Source organism: Vanessa cardui, chromosome 20, assembly GCF_905220365.1.
Source record: "Vanessa cardui chromosome 20, ilVanCard2.1, whole genome shotgun sequence".
NCBI lineage: Eukaryota > Metazoa > Arthropoda > Insecta > Lepidoptera > Nymphalidae > Vanessa > Vanessa cardui.
This window is the reverse complement of record NC_061142.1, coordinates 9981038-10001314: the sequence shown is the minus strand read 5'-3', so window position 1 is coordinate 10001314 and position 20277 is coordinate 9981038. Positions and strand designations below refer to the sequence as shown.

Genomic DNA, 20277 nt, shown 5'->3' with positions numbered 1-20277 from the left:
TGTTACTTTACTTTACTATAATATTGTATTAAAGTAACAATTTCGGCGGTGGCATCGGTTTTATACGAGACTCTTAAAGAATAGAGCTACCCTTGACAGCCAGAGAAATATTACAATTCAGTGGCGTTAACGTTCGCCCATAGACAGAAATCACCATCAAAGTGAGTAGAAATGTTTCAAAAATTCGTAAACAAAATGTATAATATTGTGTGACTCAAATTCGAAAGCGTGACAACCCTATTACGAGTGGACGTAGTACCTCGGCAATTAATTAACCTAACTGTTAATTCCAAATCAGTCTTAGTGACGTTAAAAAATAAACTTACAACTGCATTTATTTTTCAATTTACGCGCTATTAATAATGCCTGTTTGCAAATTATTGGAATTTGAAATACATTAAGATGTAAGTACATTTAATGTATCTTGTCTTTTGTACAAACAGATTAATTTAATTGCTACAACTAATTTTGGAGTACTATTTAAATATATTAATGCCAAGAATATTTTTTAATGCTCTGACAGGATAAAAAATTCATTATAATTCAGAATATCTAATGCTACAATGCTATTTTAATTTCTACCATAGCCAATTGATACTATAAGAAATTTAAATAGCCCTGAAATATTATAAAGCGCGTGAGATAAACATTCATGACGAATACAGCAATATCTCGGTAAAATATCTAGTAAGGTACTTATTTGTATAGCAGTCGTAAGCCAACAGCTACGTTTGTATAGCCGCTGAAAGTTTGAGAAGTAAAGATAAGTTTGTAACATCGAGTTCTCGAAGCTCCAAAGTCAATAAATCCTTCTCGGGGTGAGGTTGGTAGTATCATTTCTACAATAACTGTCCACAGATATTTTAACTTCGACAGTTAATAAATTTAAAGCTTTTATTTTTAAAAAGACTAATAAATAAGGCATATTTCTCAGCAATATGTTGTTAAAAAACGTGGAAATTTTCGGGCAAGGTATTAATTTAATTTGTGGAGAATGTTTTTGACGGTTCTATGCGCTATCTATAGGGTTGGCAACTAAGTGATTGCCGATTTCAAACAAGAAGGAAAATTAGAATTTTTTCCATAAAACGAGTTTTTGATATATCCAAACATTTTTAATGCATGTGTGCGATACATTGAGTTTCTGTGCAATATCACGACGTGTTGTGCAATCTGAATCGATAATGGCCCTGGTACCATCGACTTCGACTGGGCAGCCAGATCGTTAAGCATTTTCCGATGAAATATCACCAGAACGAATTCTGGCAAACCAATTTCGACACTGCCTTTCTTTCAAGCACCATTTCCGTATACGGCATATAACTTCTTTTGTGCTTGCGAGGCGTTCTTACCTTTTCGGAAATAATACAATAAAATGTTTGAAGTGCACGTCCTGTTCTTCTATTTTTTAATTAGGATAAAAACAAAACTAAGGCACTAATCGATATATATTTTTTTACTAAATTAAAGTGAGAAGTCTAAACAATTAGAAAAAAATATAGGTTAGGTGCTTTGACCACTTTCACAAAACAAAAAAAGCCTAAAGTCCACCTATCCACAAAATCGGCAATCACTTAGTTGCCAACCCAATACATTCAGTACCGAGATGAACTTTACATGTTTTATAATCCTGTAGGTATATCGGCGATTCAAGTGTAAAATGCTTATAATAAATAAAAATTTTAACAAAAAGAAAAACGGACTTTAAACAAAATACTATTTTAAAAAAGATTAATATGCACTAAAAAGTAATAAAAATAATAGCGCGTTCAACATATTTTTTAGAGTCCTAAGTAAAATGAAATGAAAAATATTAGACTACTTAAAAATCGATTTACGATTATATAACTTCTTCTTGAAGTCGGTTGAAAACTCATTTGAGTTAAAGTTATTTTAATTCAGTTGCACTTTGTATCGTCCACATATATTAAAATTTCCATTACCAAGGAACTGCGGTGTGATAGTGTCACGCCGACATCGGTGCCGAGATGTATTAATTGGAAGAGAATGAGAAACGAGTCCAACTCTTAATGTATCACGATGAAATGGACTAAACAACTTTGTTCTTTGTGAGAAGTAGACAACTTTGGGTTCCGTATAGAATTTTCGCTGTCACTTCAGGTATACAACCGTTCGCGTTGTATTTTGTTTAATAAAATAGTCAACAAAGACCTTCTAGTCGAATTTTAACCATGATAGGAGCCAGTTTGAGATGTATAGAGGACAGATTTGTGGATGTTTGGACGCATTAGCGCCCCAGTGTCATGTGTGTTCGTGTCTCGGCTCGGAGCTCTCCTCAAGGGGCGAATATGAGTTCACACTCCTCGTTAGTGTGTACGACAGCACGATGCGATCCCAACTGCCCTCTAACAGGGCAAATAAATACGAATCATGTAGCCAAAATTACCCTCCACGACCACGTCCCGTCTTTTAACCCCAAAACGCGGAAGGGCCGAAACGAAACCTTCGTCGTTAGCTCACAGAAAAAAATCTATAATTTCAAGATCCACACTTCATAATTTTCAGTCATACTTTAAGCTAATAAATATCAAGGTGCACAAGAGCCAAATAATTTATATAATATTTTCTTTCGAAGACTCAACGATGTAGTACCCATATAACCAGTAACATGTACGCATTTTGCTATTATTGTAGTAAAATGTTTTTGCAATATAAAAACTTAAGTACGAACCGCTTCGCAGTTGGAAACTAGATCATTTCAAACCGTTGCTCGTACGTGCCTCCGCGTAATGAAACACGCCTACGGGTCTCTCGGATTCCGTGCCGGCTGTCCTCTGGATACATAGCGCGATAACCTTTACTCACTAGATCCAATAAGAAGATTATGCAATACATGTGACTCGATGTTTTATTAATAGATATACAAAATTATTTTTTTACTCTATACATACCTGTTTGCTATTTCGCAACTGACGACCTCCATGGTCGAGTAGGGTGTACACCGATTTCATGGGTACGACACTCCGAGGTCCCAGGTTCGATTCCCGGCCGAGTCGATGTATATAACCATTAGGTTTCTATGTTGTCTTGGGTATTTGTGGTACCGTCGTTACTTCTGATTTTCCATAACACAAGTGCTTTAGCTACTTACATTGGGATCAGAGTAATGCATGTGATGTTGTCTCATTTAATAACTATAAAGATTCTGTTGTTTTCAATTTGTATCCATGGTTTTATTTCAATAAATAATATTTAAATACAAAGAAGCTAAGCTTTGTCACATTCACTAAGTTCATTCAAAAGTTAAATTGAATGTTTTAAAATGTGGATCTTAGTAGGTTTAGCATAGCATTATATATTTAGTGGATTGCAAGAGTTAATTCTTTTCAACCACCATTTCTGTATGTTATCAATGCGATATAACTTCAACATTTAAATAACATTCTCGCTCGCGTTGTGTTAAACGTTTGAAAATATACGGCGTTTAAATGAGCAAGTAAACTGAATGGAAAACCTTCGATTTAATTACACCCTTCGTTTAGGGATGAACGGATGAAGGCAAATCGAAAAAACACTTAAAGTTTGGGATACAGTTGGTTAAATATGTTATATGTTTAATCTCCTTTTATTATATAGGGTTATTTTACTATCATTTATTAGAATGACAATAAAACACAATGTGATTTTGTAGGTTGTCAGTTGAGAGATAGAAATTGTAAAAAATCTGTCAGTGTATGTTCCTTTGTCGAATGAGACACTTGGTCTTAGGACAGCTCCAGCGCCACCGTGCGTACTGACTGATACTAATATCAATATGTCGGACGGCAAAAGTGAATCTTTAAATGGCTTTACATAAGAAGATATACCTATTTTTATACTATCAACAAATTAACAACAACCTTTCAGTTTACCACTGCTGGGCTAAATAAATAAATAAATATGGGACAGCATCACATACATTGCTCTGATCCCAATATAAGTAGCTAAAGCACTTGTGTTATGAAAAATCAGAAGCAACGACTGTACCACAAACACCTTGACCCAAGACAACATAGAAAACTAAAGATAATCTACATAGATTCGGCCGGAAGTCAAACCCAGGACCTCGGAGTGGCATACCCATGAAAACCGGTGTACACACCACTTGACCACGGAGGTCGTCACTGCTGGGCTAAGGTTTGGAACATATTCCACCACGCTGCTAAAATGCGGGTAGCGGGCATACAAATGAATAATCGTAGTATTACTAATAAACGCTCAACGTAATGAAGTACATGATAATATTTATTTAAATAACAATAGCGAGGGACCGTTTAGTGTCGATACCACGTCTGAATTATACGCATTCGCTTCACTTTCTTCTGCAGCTGCAGCATCCCGTAGAGCAACGCTTCCGCGGTCGGCGGGCAGCCCGGCACGTATATGTCGACCTGAAACAGCTGACGTGCTTAATTCTTGCCATAGTTCCTTGATCATACATTTAATTAAACCTTTCAAAAAATTTAATTGAAACTGTCTTTCTGTCTGTGTGACTTTCAAAAGCGGTAAACTCAAAAACTATTTATAGTTATGCGGCGCGAAAAATCCAATATCAAGCCTAATTATAAAAGTTCAGTAGTTATTTATATTACTAAATTCGTTTTTTTTTTTTATATTTTTATTATATGTACTCTCATTCTCAAGTTCCTTTATTCAATACAGAAGCATTACACTTACTTGTTGATGCCAAATTAAACACTACCACCGGTTCGGAGAAAGAAACACCCTGACCTGAGAAGAACCGACGAAAGAAATAAATAAAGTATGTAAAATAAGTCCAGTGAGTTTACCGGAATTATCCTATCAGCACCGCGAACAGTCGAATACGTATAGTGGTAGTAACCACCGCCATTTGCGCAGCTACCCATTGACACCACGAAACGTGGCTCAGGCATCAGGTCGTACGTCTTACGCAGAATCGGCGCCATCTTGTTGGTGACGGTGCCGGCGATGATGATCACGTCAGTCTGACGCGGTGTGCCTCGGAAGACCATACCGAAGCGATCCATATCATATCTGAAAAAAGCGCAATATTAATAAGCCGGTTTCTAATACCACTTTCAATTATATTATCTATATTATTATAATATTATAACTGAGCTGAGATGGCCCTGTGGTTAGAACGCGTGCATCTTAACCGATGATTGCGGGTTCAAACCCAGGTAAGCACCACTATATATATGTGCTTAATTTGTGTTTAAATTCATCTCGTGCTCGGTGGTGAAGGAAAACATCGTGAGGAAACCTGTGTCTAATTTCATCGAAATTCTGCCACATGTGCATTCCACCAACCCGCATTGGAACAGCGTGGTGGAATATGTTCCAAACCCTCTCCTTGATGGAAGAGGAGGCCTTATCTCAGCAGTGGGAAATGTACAGGCTGTTACTTTACTTTACTTTATTATAAGTGTGAGAGTAACTCTGTCTATCTGTCTGTCTGTCGCCTTTTCACGACCAAGACGGTTGAGCGCAACCGACTTTCATGATATTTGGTATCAAGCAAACTTGGACTCCAAGAAAGGACATAGGATACTTTATTTGCTGACACATATCAACCAAGACCTTAAAACGCGAGCAAAGCCGTGGAGACTACTAGTTTTTTTTTTTTGTTAAAGTTTAAATGTATCACAATGATGTGATGTATGGCAATAAAAGTCGCAATAAGTTTTAGATATTTATTATCAACATACATTAAACCGCGCGTGTCATATAAAAATGCATTTAATCGGGGCATTGGGTTAAAATAAATATATTCCAAAGGTAAATAAAGATCGACTAGCTGTCGTGACATAAATGTGTTAATTTGAAGGCTTGCGCGCTCGAGTACGTAATTAAGCGGAAATGCTTGACCCCAGACCTCTTTGTTGAAATACTCAAGCTAGAATGCCAGAGCTCGGCCTCTCTCTGCCTTTTTATGATTAATTTGAGAATACAACTTAATTATATAAAGTACATATATAGTTGATTACTACTTTCTATGTACTCGTATAGAAATAAATATTGTAATATTTGTTACGAATTTTTAATGAACAAGAAATTTTTGAAAGGATAGCTGATAATACTTTCGAAGATCTTTTAAATATGTAATTGTTTTTTTATTACCTTCTATATAAAAGACTACGTTTCATTTGGAAAAAGAAGATTGTGGGGTGTGGCCATTGGATGATATATTGTAGTTCTAGTCTCACACTAATGTAAGGCAACTTGCAGATTAAAAAATTCGATAGCGACTCTATATAGATACACGTGATGTTTTTATAGGAAACAAATAGTGACATTTGAATCAAATCATTGTCAGTGGTCAGGTTAACGGACGTTGATTTAAATTGTGTATAAAAAATATTTGTATTAATACTAAAACAATGACAGTATTAAGAGAATTAGGTAAACATATAGGCATGTAGCCAGAGTATTTAGCGATAAATTTCTTGTGATAAAAAATATATCTCGTGTAATTTCAGTAGTTCGGGATGGCCAAAATAATATTATCGTTTTACAATGATGCTTCAATGTCTCATATCTTTTGTTAAAATGCCCCACGCTATAGTCCAATCGTTTTATGATGACAGCTCAATCATATTTAAAATAAGAAATAGTGTTACATGCCAGTATTAAATGCTATGCCATATAAATAATATTAATTACAGTTTTACAAATTATCGATCAATTAATTACAATAATAATTGTATATAATAAAGTAAATTCAATAGCTGCTGCTATATTAATAATATGCAATAATAATGTGATACAAATTATGATATAGAATCAAATGTCAAAAAACCTTATTGAAGGCTAAGGTTACTCTCGTAACACTCGTTAAATTTGGTATCATTGGAAAAGCCTTGTACATATGTATATTGATGACGTTTCAAGGTTTCATATGAGACCTAGCGATAGTATTTTTATTATTATAAGTCTTTTTGGTGCTATTTAATTAAATAATTGACTTATGTACTTATGTTGATTAATTGTTGAAAAAGAAAGTACTCCGTTAAGCCGATTCTACTCGGTGTATTTGATAACGCAAACCGATATTAATTTCAATTTAATTTCATCCTGTGAAAGAACACAAAGCAGTCTAGAAAAGCGTACTTGAATAAAATTAATGTACTTATTTTGTTTTCATTATCCCTAAATTCATTCGGCACTTAGGATTTGCATTAATTTGTTTTGGGCATTTAAATTCGCTGTAAATTGAACGAGAGTATAATTAATCAAAAGGAATATAAATCCAAAGAGATAAGGGATCCCAAGGGGCTTGACAAGACAATGAAACGACTCATTACCTCCGCTGAAGTTTTATTCGAGAAAAAGGAATTTTATTTTAAAGTTTTTTTTTATAAAACATATTTAATTTAATTATACTTATATAAAAGTTCACTTATATAAACTAATAATTTAATCAGTTCGGAATATTGATTCTACCGAGAAGAATTTAATTAAATATCTATTAATATCTTGTCTGAAAATCAAAAATAATAATTATTGTTTTTATTGTCTATATCGACAAGAATTTCAGCAGCTAAACATTCTCACCGATTAAATAATATATTTAGGTTAGGTTAGCTAACATAGGTGCTCGTATACGAATAAAGCATACTTTACGCCTCCGTTTCATGTGTTAATATAGGATAAGATGATCACACATTTACACAAATGCATTTCTTTCACTAAATATGATTATTATTATTATATATACGTGTATATATACCGGTGGACGTTCAAGGTTACGAAATCGTATGCGAATTCCTCAGGATCGTAGCGCGAAGATGTGTAAAAATTAAATAGCACAGGTAATAACTCGCATTCTCATAATAACTCGGTGAACATACAAATGTCCAGTATTTTGTCAATAATACAGATTAGACAATGACACAAGTGATCGTGAAAAGGTGTTGCATGTCGTAACCAGATTCGGTTTCAGATAACGATCTCGTATCGTTTACTCGGTTCGGTATCGCTCGCCTCACTCGCCGTAGCCGTGAAATCAAGGTGAATGCGAATTGACAGCGATGTATTAAGTAAATATCATACAAACTAAATTATAGAAATGACATTGCATTTTGTATATGTGATGCGATTATATGCGATATATTTGAGACAGACAATCGAATGAATTTATCCTAAGCGTGTTTGGGGTTCGTAGCTGGGGGGGGGGGAGGTAGGTAAGTAGTAGTAGTTATAGTTCAAGCTTGCTTCAAACCAGATTTCCTCATCGTGAATGTGATAGACTGTTTTTGGCGCATTTATATGATGATTTATATGTTAATAAGTTCAAATAAAGTAAATAAAAAAAATACTTCATTCAACCTAGGAACAAGAACTATTTAATGATTACTCATAAACTTAAATATACAAAATATTTTTTCTTCAAAATGCTTTATTAATTAATGATTTTTATTAAGATTGATAATTATAATCTATTTAAAAAATATAATTATATTATGTACTAAAATAATTATCGATATAATAGTTACCTAGGTCCAGCGTAATGCATCATCTCTAAAGCGCAGCAGGCTAGGCCGAAGGTTAGGGGCCAAAGTGAACCTCTCCTGCCCCAGTTAAGTATGTCATCCATTCTAGCGACCACCCATTCTGCCCTCGACTAAAAAAGGGAAAGATTTTAATGAACTATCTTATCAAAATAAAAATAAAATATAATATTTAAAATATAGTAGGTATATCAGTTTATCTTATAGAACACAAAAACAGTTATCAGTTTATTAAATATATCAGTTTTTCTTATATCAAATAGTCATATGCCTGTTTTCTTTCTTAAAGATTTTTTAAAATGGTACAAGCTATGAGGATAGCCAATGTAATTACACTGGCTCACTCACCCTTCAAGTTGGATAAGTATTTCTGTTTACCGTTGGAATATGTGCTGAGCTAGTTATACATACCCTGATAAGCTTGCACAAAACTCTACCAAGTAAATAATTACTTAGAAGTTTGTTCAGAAAGTTCAAATAGCTTTGAATCGTTTGAAATCGAGTAAGATTATCGCGCTATTAAGTTAATTCAACTTTTCATTCCATTTTACGCTTGCATAAAATTTTATAAAGATCATTATTTAGAACGTAGAGCATTCTAACGTTGTTTGTATAAAAGGAAAAAGTCCGAGATGGATATTTGTAATCTCGTTTCCAATACATTTTAATAATGTACGTGTTATAAAAACGTTGTATTTTTTTTGTTCATGTTTTTGTGTTCTATAAGCTAACTTTTTTTTATTTCTCTTTCGATATCAAACAATATATAGATATAATGTACATATTAACAACAGCAATTAAACTAAATATAGTTGGCGGCTGGATAATGGACTTCTCCCATTTTAAGAAGAATGTTTACAGCAAAAGATAGAGGAGGCATAATTTAAGAAGATTCTCAATCTTCCTTCAAGATTCATGAGTTCTAGCTACTGAGCCATCAAAGTTCTAGAGACTATAGGTGCATGGTTATATCAATATAAAAGTTGCCTAGTTTAATTTGCCTAATTTATACGTCCTACGGACAGGCAGTCTTTCCCTATTGAGAGAAAGGTTTTCAACTTGATTTATCGTAAAGCTTCGTAGACGGTCTCCATGTCAGAATTTCATCGGCATTATAACTTAAATTATTATTTACACAGTATTATACTATTGAAGTTTCAAACTCATAAAATAGCGTTTCTATATAAAATTCATGACTGAAAATTTTCAGTGTGCTATACTCGAAACATTGTAGAATATCTGACGCAACAAAGATAAAGACGAAATGTTCTTTGGTAACAAAATCTTTTGCAAGATTTCGTGAAATCGTTACGACACTGGCTCTTTCGGATAAGTTAAACTTATTTAAATAAATTTACATATTGTAAAAGTGATTTTTGCATATTTTAGAGTTAAATGCTTGATAATCGAAAAGCTAATCGGAATAAATTCGCAAGAAACCTTTTATGTACCAAGATGTTATAGTACCATCGATATCTTGAGTAATGGCACCCCTACGAATTATTAAAGACTTAATTATAACATGTCGCTGAATTGGTTGATATATTTGTTTTTTAATTTGATTCAACGCCTACAAGTTTTCAAGCGATGTTCTTCAATGCATGGCAACGGAAACCAGCCAACCACGCAAGACCTATTGTCGTGCATAAGTGTGCGAAAACAACAGATGCGTCTTCTTTTCCTTCATAATCCAACGGGACGGCAAATCCAACACGACGGGAAAGGGATCGGGTGGAGAATCAACGGTTTTACTTACTTACTCCAAATTCAAGATTCTGCCTTCAGACTGAGAACTTATGGGCAAAAAAATCCCAATTAATTCATTCGATCTGAGGTCGAATTCAGGACATCGAGGTCTATCTTTATTCACTTGGTCACTGCTGAGTATGTATCATGTATGTATATACATATACAAATTTATCTAATGGAAAGTAAGCGTAGCCGTATTCCCCCGATCATCTCTTAAGATCGTTCGGTCCATCCGGCATCATAAATATTATGAAATATGAACAATTTATTTTACATACGAAAATAAATTTCATTATACAAACACAATATCATTAAACGTAAACGGCAAACCGTTTACAAATCGTTGAAACCGTTCCATCGGAATCGATTTAATCCCGGATTAAATAGGCAACGTCCGAGCTGAAATACCGAGACAATCTCATCGAGTAGAACAGATCCACATTTCACTTTAAAACTACAACGTTTTCTAAAAAAATTAAAATAAAAAAAGATAAATGATTTTTGTCTCGAGAAGATGATTTTTTTACGAGAAGGGAACTTCGACTTCTATTATGAAGTGTATATATATTTTTTTTAAAGTATAGATTGGCGGTCGTGCATATGGGCCACCTGATGGTAAGTGGTCACCATCACCCATAGACAATGACGCTGTAAGAAATATTAACTATTATTTACAGCGTCAATGTAAAATTAACTTTGGGAAATAACACTCACCCTTCAAACCGGAACATAACAATACTGAGTACTGATATTTGGCGGTAGAATAACTGATGAGTGGGTGGTACTTACCCAGACGGGCTAGCACAAAGCCCTACCACCAAGTAATATAGTATAAAAATTGCATTTTTAATATATAATTGATGTATGTAGGCAGACTGATAAAATAATGCTTTGTCAATTGTCAACATGCCTCCAACCATTATTTACACTGGCTCATCCGCCCTTCAAACCGGATCGCAGCGATATAAAGTATTGATGGTTACCGGTAGAATAACTGATGAGAGGGTTGTATCTGTTCAGATAGATCTGAAAGCGCTACCACGAGTGAAAGAGAAAACAATATTTGAAGAAATTGCAGATGTCATTAATTAATTGACATTCTGTATTACTTATACGAGATACATGTAATTGTAATGATATAACAGAAAGAGAGAGTATTTATTTATTAGATTAATAGCGACCCGCCCCGGCTTCGCACGGATACTTGATATGTGTCGTTGTTTTATGACCAAATGACATAAAGTAATTATAAAGTGTAGCTTGTGTATTATTCTGATGTGATACTGTAAAATGTCATCCAAATTCGTTCAGTAGTTTTTTTTTTTTGTATGAGTAAATAACAAACATAAATCCATCCCCACATACTTTCGTATTTATAATATCAGTAGTATTTCCTGTCAATCTTAATTTTATAAATTGGAACACTAAAGATAATGAACGAATAACTGGACTTTTAAAACCTTTTGTATGTATCGCGATCGTAAACGTTATTTTATATCAACATTGACAATTTCTAAGATTGGGTCTAACGTTGATAGCGAGTTCCCAATCTCGTCGCGCCGTCCATTAGTGAGATGGGTGGGCTTACTCCAATTTCTTACGTAATTGAATTGGAACAGAGTTCAAGGTACCGCGTTAAACAGCACACACGCTCACACTGTCTGACCTTTTATTTCACATTTCGAACTAGCTAGTTTTCGTTTTCAAAGATGTAAAAACCATGCATCGAATTGATCTGTCAAAGAGGTCGTTGACCTTGCTAAATTGGATGTTACTGATAAATAGGCCATACGAAAACCTCAGCCTGTGTCAAAGTGTCACAGGCACGTTTAGTACAACGATTAATCTCACACCGATTAATTAGGCGTTAGGGTTGTATCACGTTTTGAACGTTTTAATTACGTAATGGAATCGTTAAATTATATTTCATAAAATGATAGATTACTCAGAAAAAAAACGCTAATAACAAATTCAAATGATATATTTCATGTTTAGTTCTATTAATTGAAATAATTTTCTGCGTTTGGTTTTCAAAACCTATTCTCACCTAATCTCGATCGATAAACCTATATATTATAATAAGGTAAAGAGAATTTATTATATCTATATATTTATATATACATACAAGATAATACAATTCCCATTATAGACAAACGTCTATGTAAATTCGACAAATACGCCTTCTGTTTTAGATTTAATTGTCTTTCTTTCGTCCGCTCTCGCTGAGCTGGGATTGCCTGCCTGTTGTCCGGATTACACAGTTCTCTGCACTCGGAGCCGTTCCGTACTTTCCGTACAGTTTACTGCACAGTGCTCTCTGTTACTACTTAGTGTTGCGTTTTTTTACCGTATTTTATTTTATCGATTTCATTTATATTGTCCTTCAAAAAGTGGCTTTGTATATCTTTTCGGGTTGAAAATTTTTCGGCGGAGACTTCCTTGTATATTGTGACGGCAAACGGCATGACACTCTAGTTTTTAATTTATTGTATAATAAGTTTATGATTTTAGTGAATATGTTTTTAGAAATGTTTATGTGTATATTTTAATTGTGTGACTTTTATGATAATTGGCAAACGTAATTTCAGTTGCCTCCTTAAAATAAAAATGTAATAGGTATTATTATCCTATCGCAAAATTTTAAAAATACATGCTCAATATATATTTAAGCGTGTGTGCTTATGTTATTTTATGAAATATTAAATAAATATAAAGCTATAACGTTTGTGTGATTCTATATATATGGATATGTTGCTCAAGCTCCATCCAGAAACTCTCGAGAAATGGATAAAAAAAAACATCGCCAAGTATTCGCTAGTTATATTTTTGATACAGTCTTGAAAAATATTAGGTAAACCAACCTTTGTATGAGCTAAAAATAAAGAAGCACGCCTTATTTTACATATATTGAAATAAAATATTCAAATTTTTGTCGTCTGAATGTGTACTTCAACGTTAAACAAGTTAGCGGCGACATCGCATCATCAATACATTCATAACAAACACACTGTTGTATGTAAATTGCTATTTAAATTATTTATTGAACAGTTGTTTATATGAAGAGCTTCATTGAAAACAAGACCGGCTTATTATGTATTTGGTCAGCGTATTTACATACACTGTTGGGATAAGTTGTCTTTTTTGAGGTTGGATTCCACCATGCTACTCCAATCAAGTTCAATGGATAAGCATACAGGTTTCCTCAAGATAATTTGGTTACCTCACGAAATGAATTCTAATTACAAACTAATCTTATTAATATATACAATGGTTCCTCGTTCGGCATTGAACCAGAAATCTTCTATTAATATTCCCGTGTTCTAACCACTGACTCTATGAACCATCTATATTCAAAGAAGAATAAAAATCCAAAAGTAATATTACAAATCTCGGCTAGTACAATTTTCTGATTTCCTTTCAACGTTCCAAAGCACTATTTTTCAATCGGAAATTTCGCCGGCATACGTAGCCGGGCTCAGACCACTCGAGCTCGAACTGCAACTCCATATTTCTCCGTTTTCCATTCCATCCGACTCTATTTTTATTTTTATCTCCTGAGCAAACTCTCGTTCGCCGGCTTCGGGGATTATTCAAATCGTCGAGGCAAAAACGTTTGTATTAACATTCTTTAATGGCCTGACGTTTGTTTTTGGTTTCTTGGTTCTTTTTTTAAACTAGCTGTGCCCCGAGATTTTACCTTCGTTTAAAGTTATAAATCAATTGAATACGTAAGTAATTAAAGATTGCCTTGGACTACTCCTCATGTATTTAATTATTGATAACTTCTAGGCTACTTATTCAACACAATAATAATAATAGCATTGTGTTTTTGGGAAGGAGGTCTTTGTTTTGAAAACCTAAATAGACACTTTAATTTTATTCATGGGTATAGTTAAAATTGCTGCAATGAATCAATAACATCGCTAAAATGATTTATGTATTGAAGACTACCGTTATGAATTCATTAAAATTTAATGAAGATATAGGAAGTATATATTATAATAGTCATTTACAACAACAGCCTGTAAATTCCCACTGCTGGTCTAAAGGCCTCCTCTCCTTTTTTGAGGAGAAGGTTTGGAACTTATTCCACCACGCTGTTCCAATGCGGGTTGGTGGAATACACATGTGGCAGAATTTCTATGAAATTTGTCACATGCAGGTTTCCTCACAATGTTTTCCTTCACCGCTGAGCACGAGATGAACTATAAAGACAAATTAAGCACATGAATCAGCGGTGCTTTCCTGGGTTTGAACCAGTAATCATCGGTTAAGATGCACGCGTTCCAACCACTGGGCCATCTCGACTCAAACTAGTAATAGTCATTTATAATAAATAAAATAACATTTACCTGACCCTTGTAATGAAACGGCGAGTACCGTCGTTTTTCACCAACTTTATAAGATTTCGAACCGTGTAAGTTAACGGGGGCTTTCTTCTTCGTTTCGCTGCAGTAGTTCCTCCGAATATCTTTGTTCGTATCAAAGAGAATGTTGAAATTCTTGAGGATAGCATAACATCCAGTTGAAACAACTCTGAAGCTCGGGGTTTTGTTATAGAATAGCATCAAACTAAAATGATATTTTAAAAATAATAATACATATTTTAAGGGATGAAAGGTTACTTCTTGGTAGGGTTTCGAGCTAGGCCGTCTGGTTCGGTACCACCCACTCATCAGATATTCTACCGCCAAGCATCACTACTGAGCCAGTAACTACAGGCACAAGGGATATAACATCTTTGTTCTCAAGATTTATGGTGATGTAAGGAATGGTTGGCGCTCTCCATTTTTAAGTAAATGGTCTTTACCACTTACCATCAGGCGGCTCATTTGCTCGAAGAGCTACATTATAAAAATGAGAAAAGTGTGTAGGTTCTTTTAAAATATGAGGCCTTTTTACATTTAATACAATTCAGGGATTTTTTCTTAATCTCTTTTAATCCAGGTCACCTTCGTCCTTTTATACACGCACTGCAAGAAATGTAAACTAAACCTCACACCTACGTAGATATTGATTACTGCTAACCATGTTATCTAAGATATTATAACTTTTGTACTTAAGTAATAACACCGGCTCATTCTCTCAAATCGGATGTTTGGCAAGCTAAAGCGGGATAGCATTATTTTATTACGCCAGAGCCAAAGACACGTAGAAAACAAGAAGAAATAAAAGTCTTCCACTGACTTTATATACCTGAACATATTTATTTTCTTATGTTGTATGATCTTTTGTCCTCTTGTGTTGAATCGCTTTGTATTTTTTTAATAACGTCACTTTGATGTTTCGTGTGTCAGACGCGTTAAAGTCGCTGCGAAGGTTTTAATATTGTTTCACTTTATTTTTTTTATTAAAATTAAATAAACGATATTATAAAATATCATTCCGTCAAATGACAATTCAAATTATTAAAGTTATTCATTCAATCTTTTTATTGGCTGTATGCTATGGAGATTTGAAAGCGTGGGTATCCAACTGATTGATACCTATGTTGATTTTTTTATATGCGTATTCATAAAAAGGCGCTTCACCCCATATATAGTTGAAGAACAAAAGGCATTCCTAAGAAAGGAGGAGTTGAAATAAAATATCGGCTAGAATATTATGGCCTTTATTCTCATCATAATCTCAGTTCCTAAAGTTGGTGGCGAGGTGACGTTGGGAAGTGGTGACCACTGACCATCTGGTTCTATTTACGAGACAGCCTCCTATGAAATAAAAATAAAATATACCTTGTTTATTCGAAAATGATGAAGGTAATATCATTTTATTTGTAATATCTTAAATAATGTCCCAAAAATTGAACGAAAATATAAAAAGCTTTCCTTTAACCTAATTTCAGTATCGTATTTATAAAAAAAGGTATTTACTAACGAATCGTTATTCGGCGCGCGTCCCAGGAAGCTGTTATTATTCCACGACAGGCGAGAATTTTCCGACATTTTTCTGTACCGAAAAAAAATGTTATATCAAAAATCTCTTTTGTGTTCGGCCCTCCATTGTAAATAGTATCCATCTCAAGACTCATTTCGAAGTTTTGTACTTTAATAAGGAATAATTAATCAAAAATTGTACACGTTCATAAGTTTTCTTGAAAAAAGGATATTACATTTTGTGATTTTAACTGTTTTAGTTATGTATCTTTTTTATGGGTTGATTGATGATTCAATGGTTCTTATACAGGCAATCTATGTTAAAACTCACTTGTTCTACCTACTGAGCTATCTCACTGAAAATGAGAGAAGACCTAAGCCTGGAAGGATGATATTTGTAAACTCTTTAGTTTTAGGTTATAGGATATCATTTTTTTTAAATATATTATATAGAAATCATAATTACCCCTTAGAAGGTGCTGTAACCAGGACGTAAACAAATTCTTATTTACCGGTACAAAGTCGGAACAATCAGTTATACATAATATCTCTTCTTTAGTGTTGCCCAAATTCAGTCTTGGTCTTGCAGTCTTGGTCTTGTTCTTGCGTTTTTGCAAGACCAAGACCAAGACCAAGAACAAGACCGCATATTTTTAGCAAGACCAAGACCAAGACCAAGACTGACCGTGCAAGTCTTGAGCAAGAACAAGACATAGCCTGCAAGACTCTTGCGTCTTGCAACTAGGACTTAGCGCTATTTCACGGAGTAGTTAGGTGTAACAGTTCGGTGTAGGAATTCTATGGGACGCAAAAAACTGTATCAAAGAATATGAAAAACTGTACCTATGCGCATTGCGACTAATACCATAAACATACCTACATAGCGAATAAAAAAATATCCATTAAAATCAAACTGAGTGCATGCATAGTTATGTTTTAATCATCGGCACTTTGATAATGCGGCATCAAAGGTTTTGTACTCCACTTACTTCTGAAAGAAAGTTGCCGTTTTTCGGAGGTACATGGTTATGATACACGCGCCGGCGGCTTCTTTTAAAATCATATACAACAATCGTTGCCGCAGCGCCGAAATCACAACATTTGACACTATTTTATGGCCGCCACAGGGCGTAGGTATACTCATACAAAATAATTTCGAATTTTAAGTGTACCTACAGGTGTTCCAAATAATAAATAAATTTTAGAGTGCTTAGAATGAAAATGAATACATTATAATGATCACGCAAGTAGTATTATGATTGCGATAAAATGGTAAGGATAGGTAGTAGATGTCATAATAATTTATTCTCGTAAGTATATATTATAATATTGATTATATGGTTTTAAACTAATTACTTAGGTACTATTATTGTACATTCAGTCATTATATTTCTTAAGTTTTTGAACGACATATAAGTGAGTTGATTTTTCAAATTTCTTATCAAATCTTCAGTAATTTATTAATCTGCTTTATCTTTACTATGGCTATGTTAATTGGAGCTCACAATGTTCCAATTCTAATACGTTTTTCTAAGATTTAAAATAAACTTTAATTAATAATGATAGACTAATAGGTAATTGCAAGACTTGCAAGACTCTTGCTGCAAGACCAAGACCAAGACCAAGACTGGGAGTGCAAGACCAAGACCAAGACCAGATGTATTGGCGCAAGACCAAGACCAAGACTGGCTAAGTCTCGTCTTGTTCTTGCATTTGGGCAACACTACTCTTCTTAGTCATTTTCTGCCTCTCACAAGCACTCAGTAGTTTTCGCCGGCGGTTTTTCCGAACCGATACGACATGGAAACCTTCAAGAAAAGAACGTACTCCTTTCTTAAAGGCCGGCAACGCACTTGCAAGCCCCCTGGTGTTGCAGATCTCCATGGGCGTTGGTAGTCACTTTCCATCAGGTGAGCCTCCTGCTCGTTTGCCACCTATGTCATAAAAAAAATCATTTTCATCATCAAGACATTCGTAAATAGTGTCAAAATATCGAGCTCCACCAAATAAAAATAAACATCCAGTTTTGAATAACTATAATAATACAAATAACCATGTCAATTTAAAGTCCTATAATTTTTATTTGTTTTCTCTTTAGATAATGTTTAAAACTTATTCAGCTTTAACAACATCGTATTTTGTCTCATAATTTGATCTCAAAGCATATCTTACAAGGCGTCAAAGTGAATTATGGCCCGTGTCGCAGCGTAATCTCCTTCGTTGGGGGCTGGATGACGCTCGTGATAAGCCTTCATTGTGTCTGAGTAAACAGCGTTTAATTGATTACGTTACACAATATTCGAAGCAAGAGCATAAGCGTCCTCCTCAGCCGTTAACTACCAGTTAAGATGATGTCGATGAAATATTCACTGGCATTATTGGACAGTTCTTCCAATTGCATTTTCTATGCAGAATTTTGATTGTTATTTTCTTCGTCAATAGACATGTTACAATTATGTTATGGATACAAACATATGTATTTAATAAAAAGCGATTATTTTAATATTAAGAACAGACAATATAAATATATTTGTAATAGTCACACATTATAAATAATTGCCATAAATTCCTTATTTTTTAAAGATATTTTTATAATTTTCTATTTTTTTTGTCTCACTATTAATCTTTCTGATTAAATTAAATGCATGGAAACGTCAAGGTACAGTTTGTTATAAATGTCTATAATTGAAAAGCGCGGAAATATTTCATCATGAACATTAAAATCTCATTAACCTGTACCATAGACCCTCGAGTAAACACCATGTTTTATTCGTAGTTCCTTTTACAAACCAAACTGACTTTCTCTTTGACGCCAGCCTCATTAAAACTAGGGCCCGGAGTAGTGAATAAGTGGTCGTGACACAATTATGTGGCATGAAAATGAGGCGGTAAAATTATGTACCAATTTAAAATATCTTGTGTTAGAATGTCCGTAAGCCTTTGGCCACGTTGGCCGGCTTTATTAATTCCCTCGACGTCATTTACACCGAGAACCGGACACAGATTATTAAGCAGAAGTGCTAAGACGTGATTTTTTTAAAAGTAAAGTGTTTGCCAAAACGGAATCACGTTTAAGTTCCTTCCCTAAAAGACATACTTAACTTCTGCCGCGTCTTATCACATTTCTTAAATTTACGCGGTTGATTTATTTTTCGAGGTAAAATATTTATTTATTTTGAACTGTATATGTAAAACATGATGTTGATGTTAATGTAAAAGTATAAATTTGAAATGTCTCATTATTGTTGATTAGTTGTTTTGTTTAATTTCCGTGCTAACTACATACGTTTATATCAACTGGTATAATTTTTTCTTTGAATTGTTTATTGTCCAGTAGAATCGTTTAATCGTATTCAAACATTATAAAACTGACTCTGAGAAAATAGAAATTTATCAGCATAAATAGGAGGAAAAGTTTGGAATAAAAAAGGTGGAAAATTTTATTCTCTACAAAAAAGATTTCTTCGGTTTTTGACGTAAAACTCACCGTTTCCGAGATATATGCAAAAAAACTTTTTCCAAGATGGCGGCTAACGCTCGCGGTTTCGGGCGACAGAAACTCGGTTTTATACTTGGGGGGCACCCTCCGACATAATCCAATTGAAAAATCACGTAGAAGGATTTTATGCAGAGCGGATATCTAAAATTCTTGGACTAATGTTTTATATACAAAAACCTTCCTCTCAATCACTCTATCAATTAAAAAAACCGCATTGAAATCCGTTGCGTAATTTGAAAGATCTAAGCATACATAAGGACAGACAGCGATAAGCGACTTAGTTTTATACTATGTAATGATGATTAATGTCCCATATGTAACAAAGATTTCCTACGATGCCGAAAAAAGTGGCTCATATTCCACTATGAGTCAAAATTCCTTTCGACTTACACTCACAATGAGTACTTGTTAGGAAATGATTGATTTCGTTACAAATTCTCGTTTTATCTCGCGACCTTAGGTTAGGATGTACGCGTTTTATTCACTCGACCATTAAAATAATTGACCGATCAAATCTAAATGGGTATACTGAGTGGATCCTACAAATACGTTGAGACGTTATGTAACCATTTTATTATACGCTTTAAAATTCGAAAACATTTAAATCGTCGAGATGTCGTAGTGAATGTATAAAACCCCCCAGAGAACCCCGTCGGAGTCGTAG

The 20277-nt window shown here is 34.1% G+C and overlaps 2 protein-coding genes across 4 annotated transcripts in view; one reads left to right on the top strand and one right to left on the bottom strand.

Moving 5' to 3' along the window:
* Positions 1-20277, top strand: part of LOC124538210 (phosphofurin acidic cluster sorting protein 1) — a 162740-nt gene that overhangs the window by 108820 nt on the left and 33643 nt on the right. The window lies entirely within an intron of this gene.
* Positions 4256-16183, bottom strand: LOC124538291 (NADH-quinone oxidoreductase subunit B 2-like). The gene is made up of 5 exons (XM_047115302.1): positions 16116-16183; positions 14594-14813; positions 8478-8605; positions 4791-5016; positions 4256-4391 (listed from the first exon to the last, which is right to left on the bottom strand). The coding sequence occupies exons 1-5, from the start codon at positions 16181-16183 to the stop codon at positions 4275-4277; spliced, it is 759 nt and encodes a 252-aa protein (XP_046971258.1). The 3' UTR covers positions 4256-4274.

Bases quoted from the DNA above. Each gene is read 5' to 3' on its own strand.
- LOC124538291 (XM_047115302.1), bottom strand. From the start codon at position 16,183: ATGTCGGAAAATTCTCGCCTGTCGTGGAATAATAACAGCTTCCTGGGA. The intron at 8,606-14,593 runs GTAAATGTTATT...TCCCTTTTTTAG, and splicing joins CGTTTCATTACAAGGGTCAG to TCGAGGGCAGAATGGGTGGT. The intron at 5,017-8,477 runs GTAACTATTATA...CGCTTTTTTCAG, and splicing joins ATGCATTACGCTGGACCTAG to ATATGATATGGATCGCTTCG.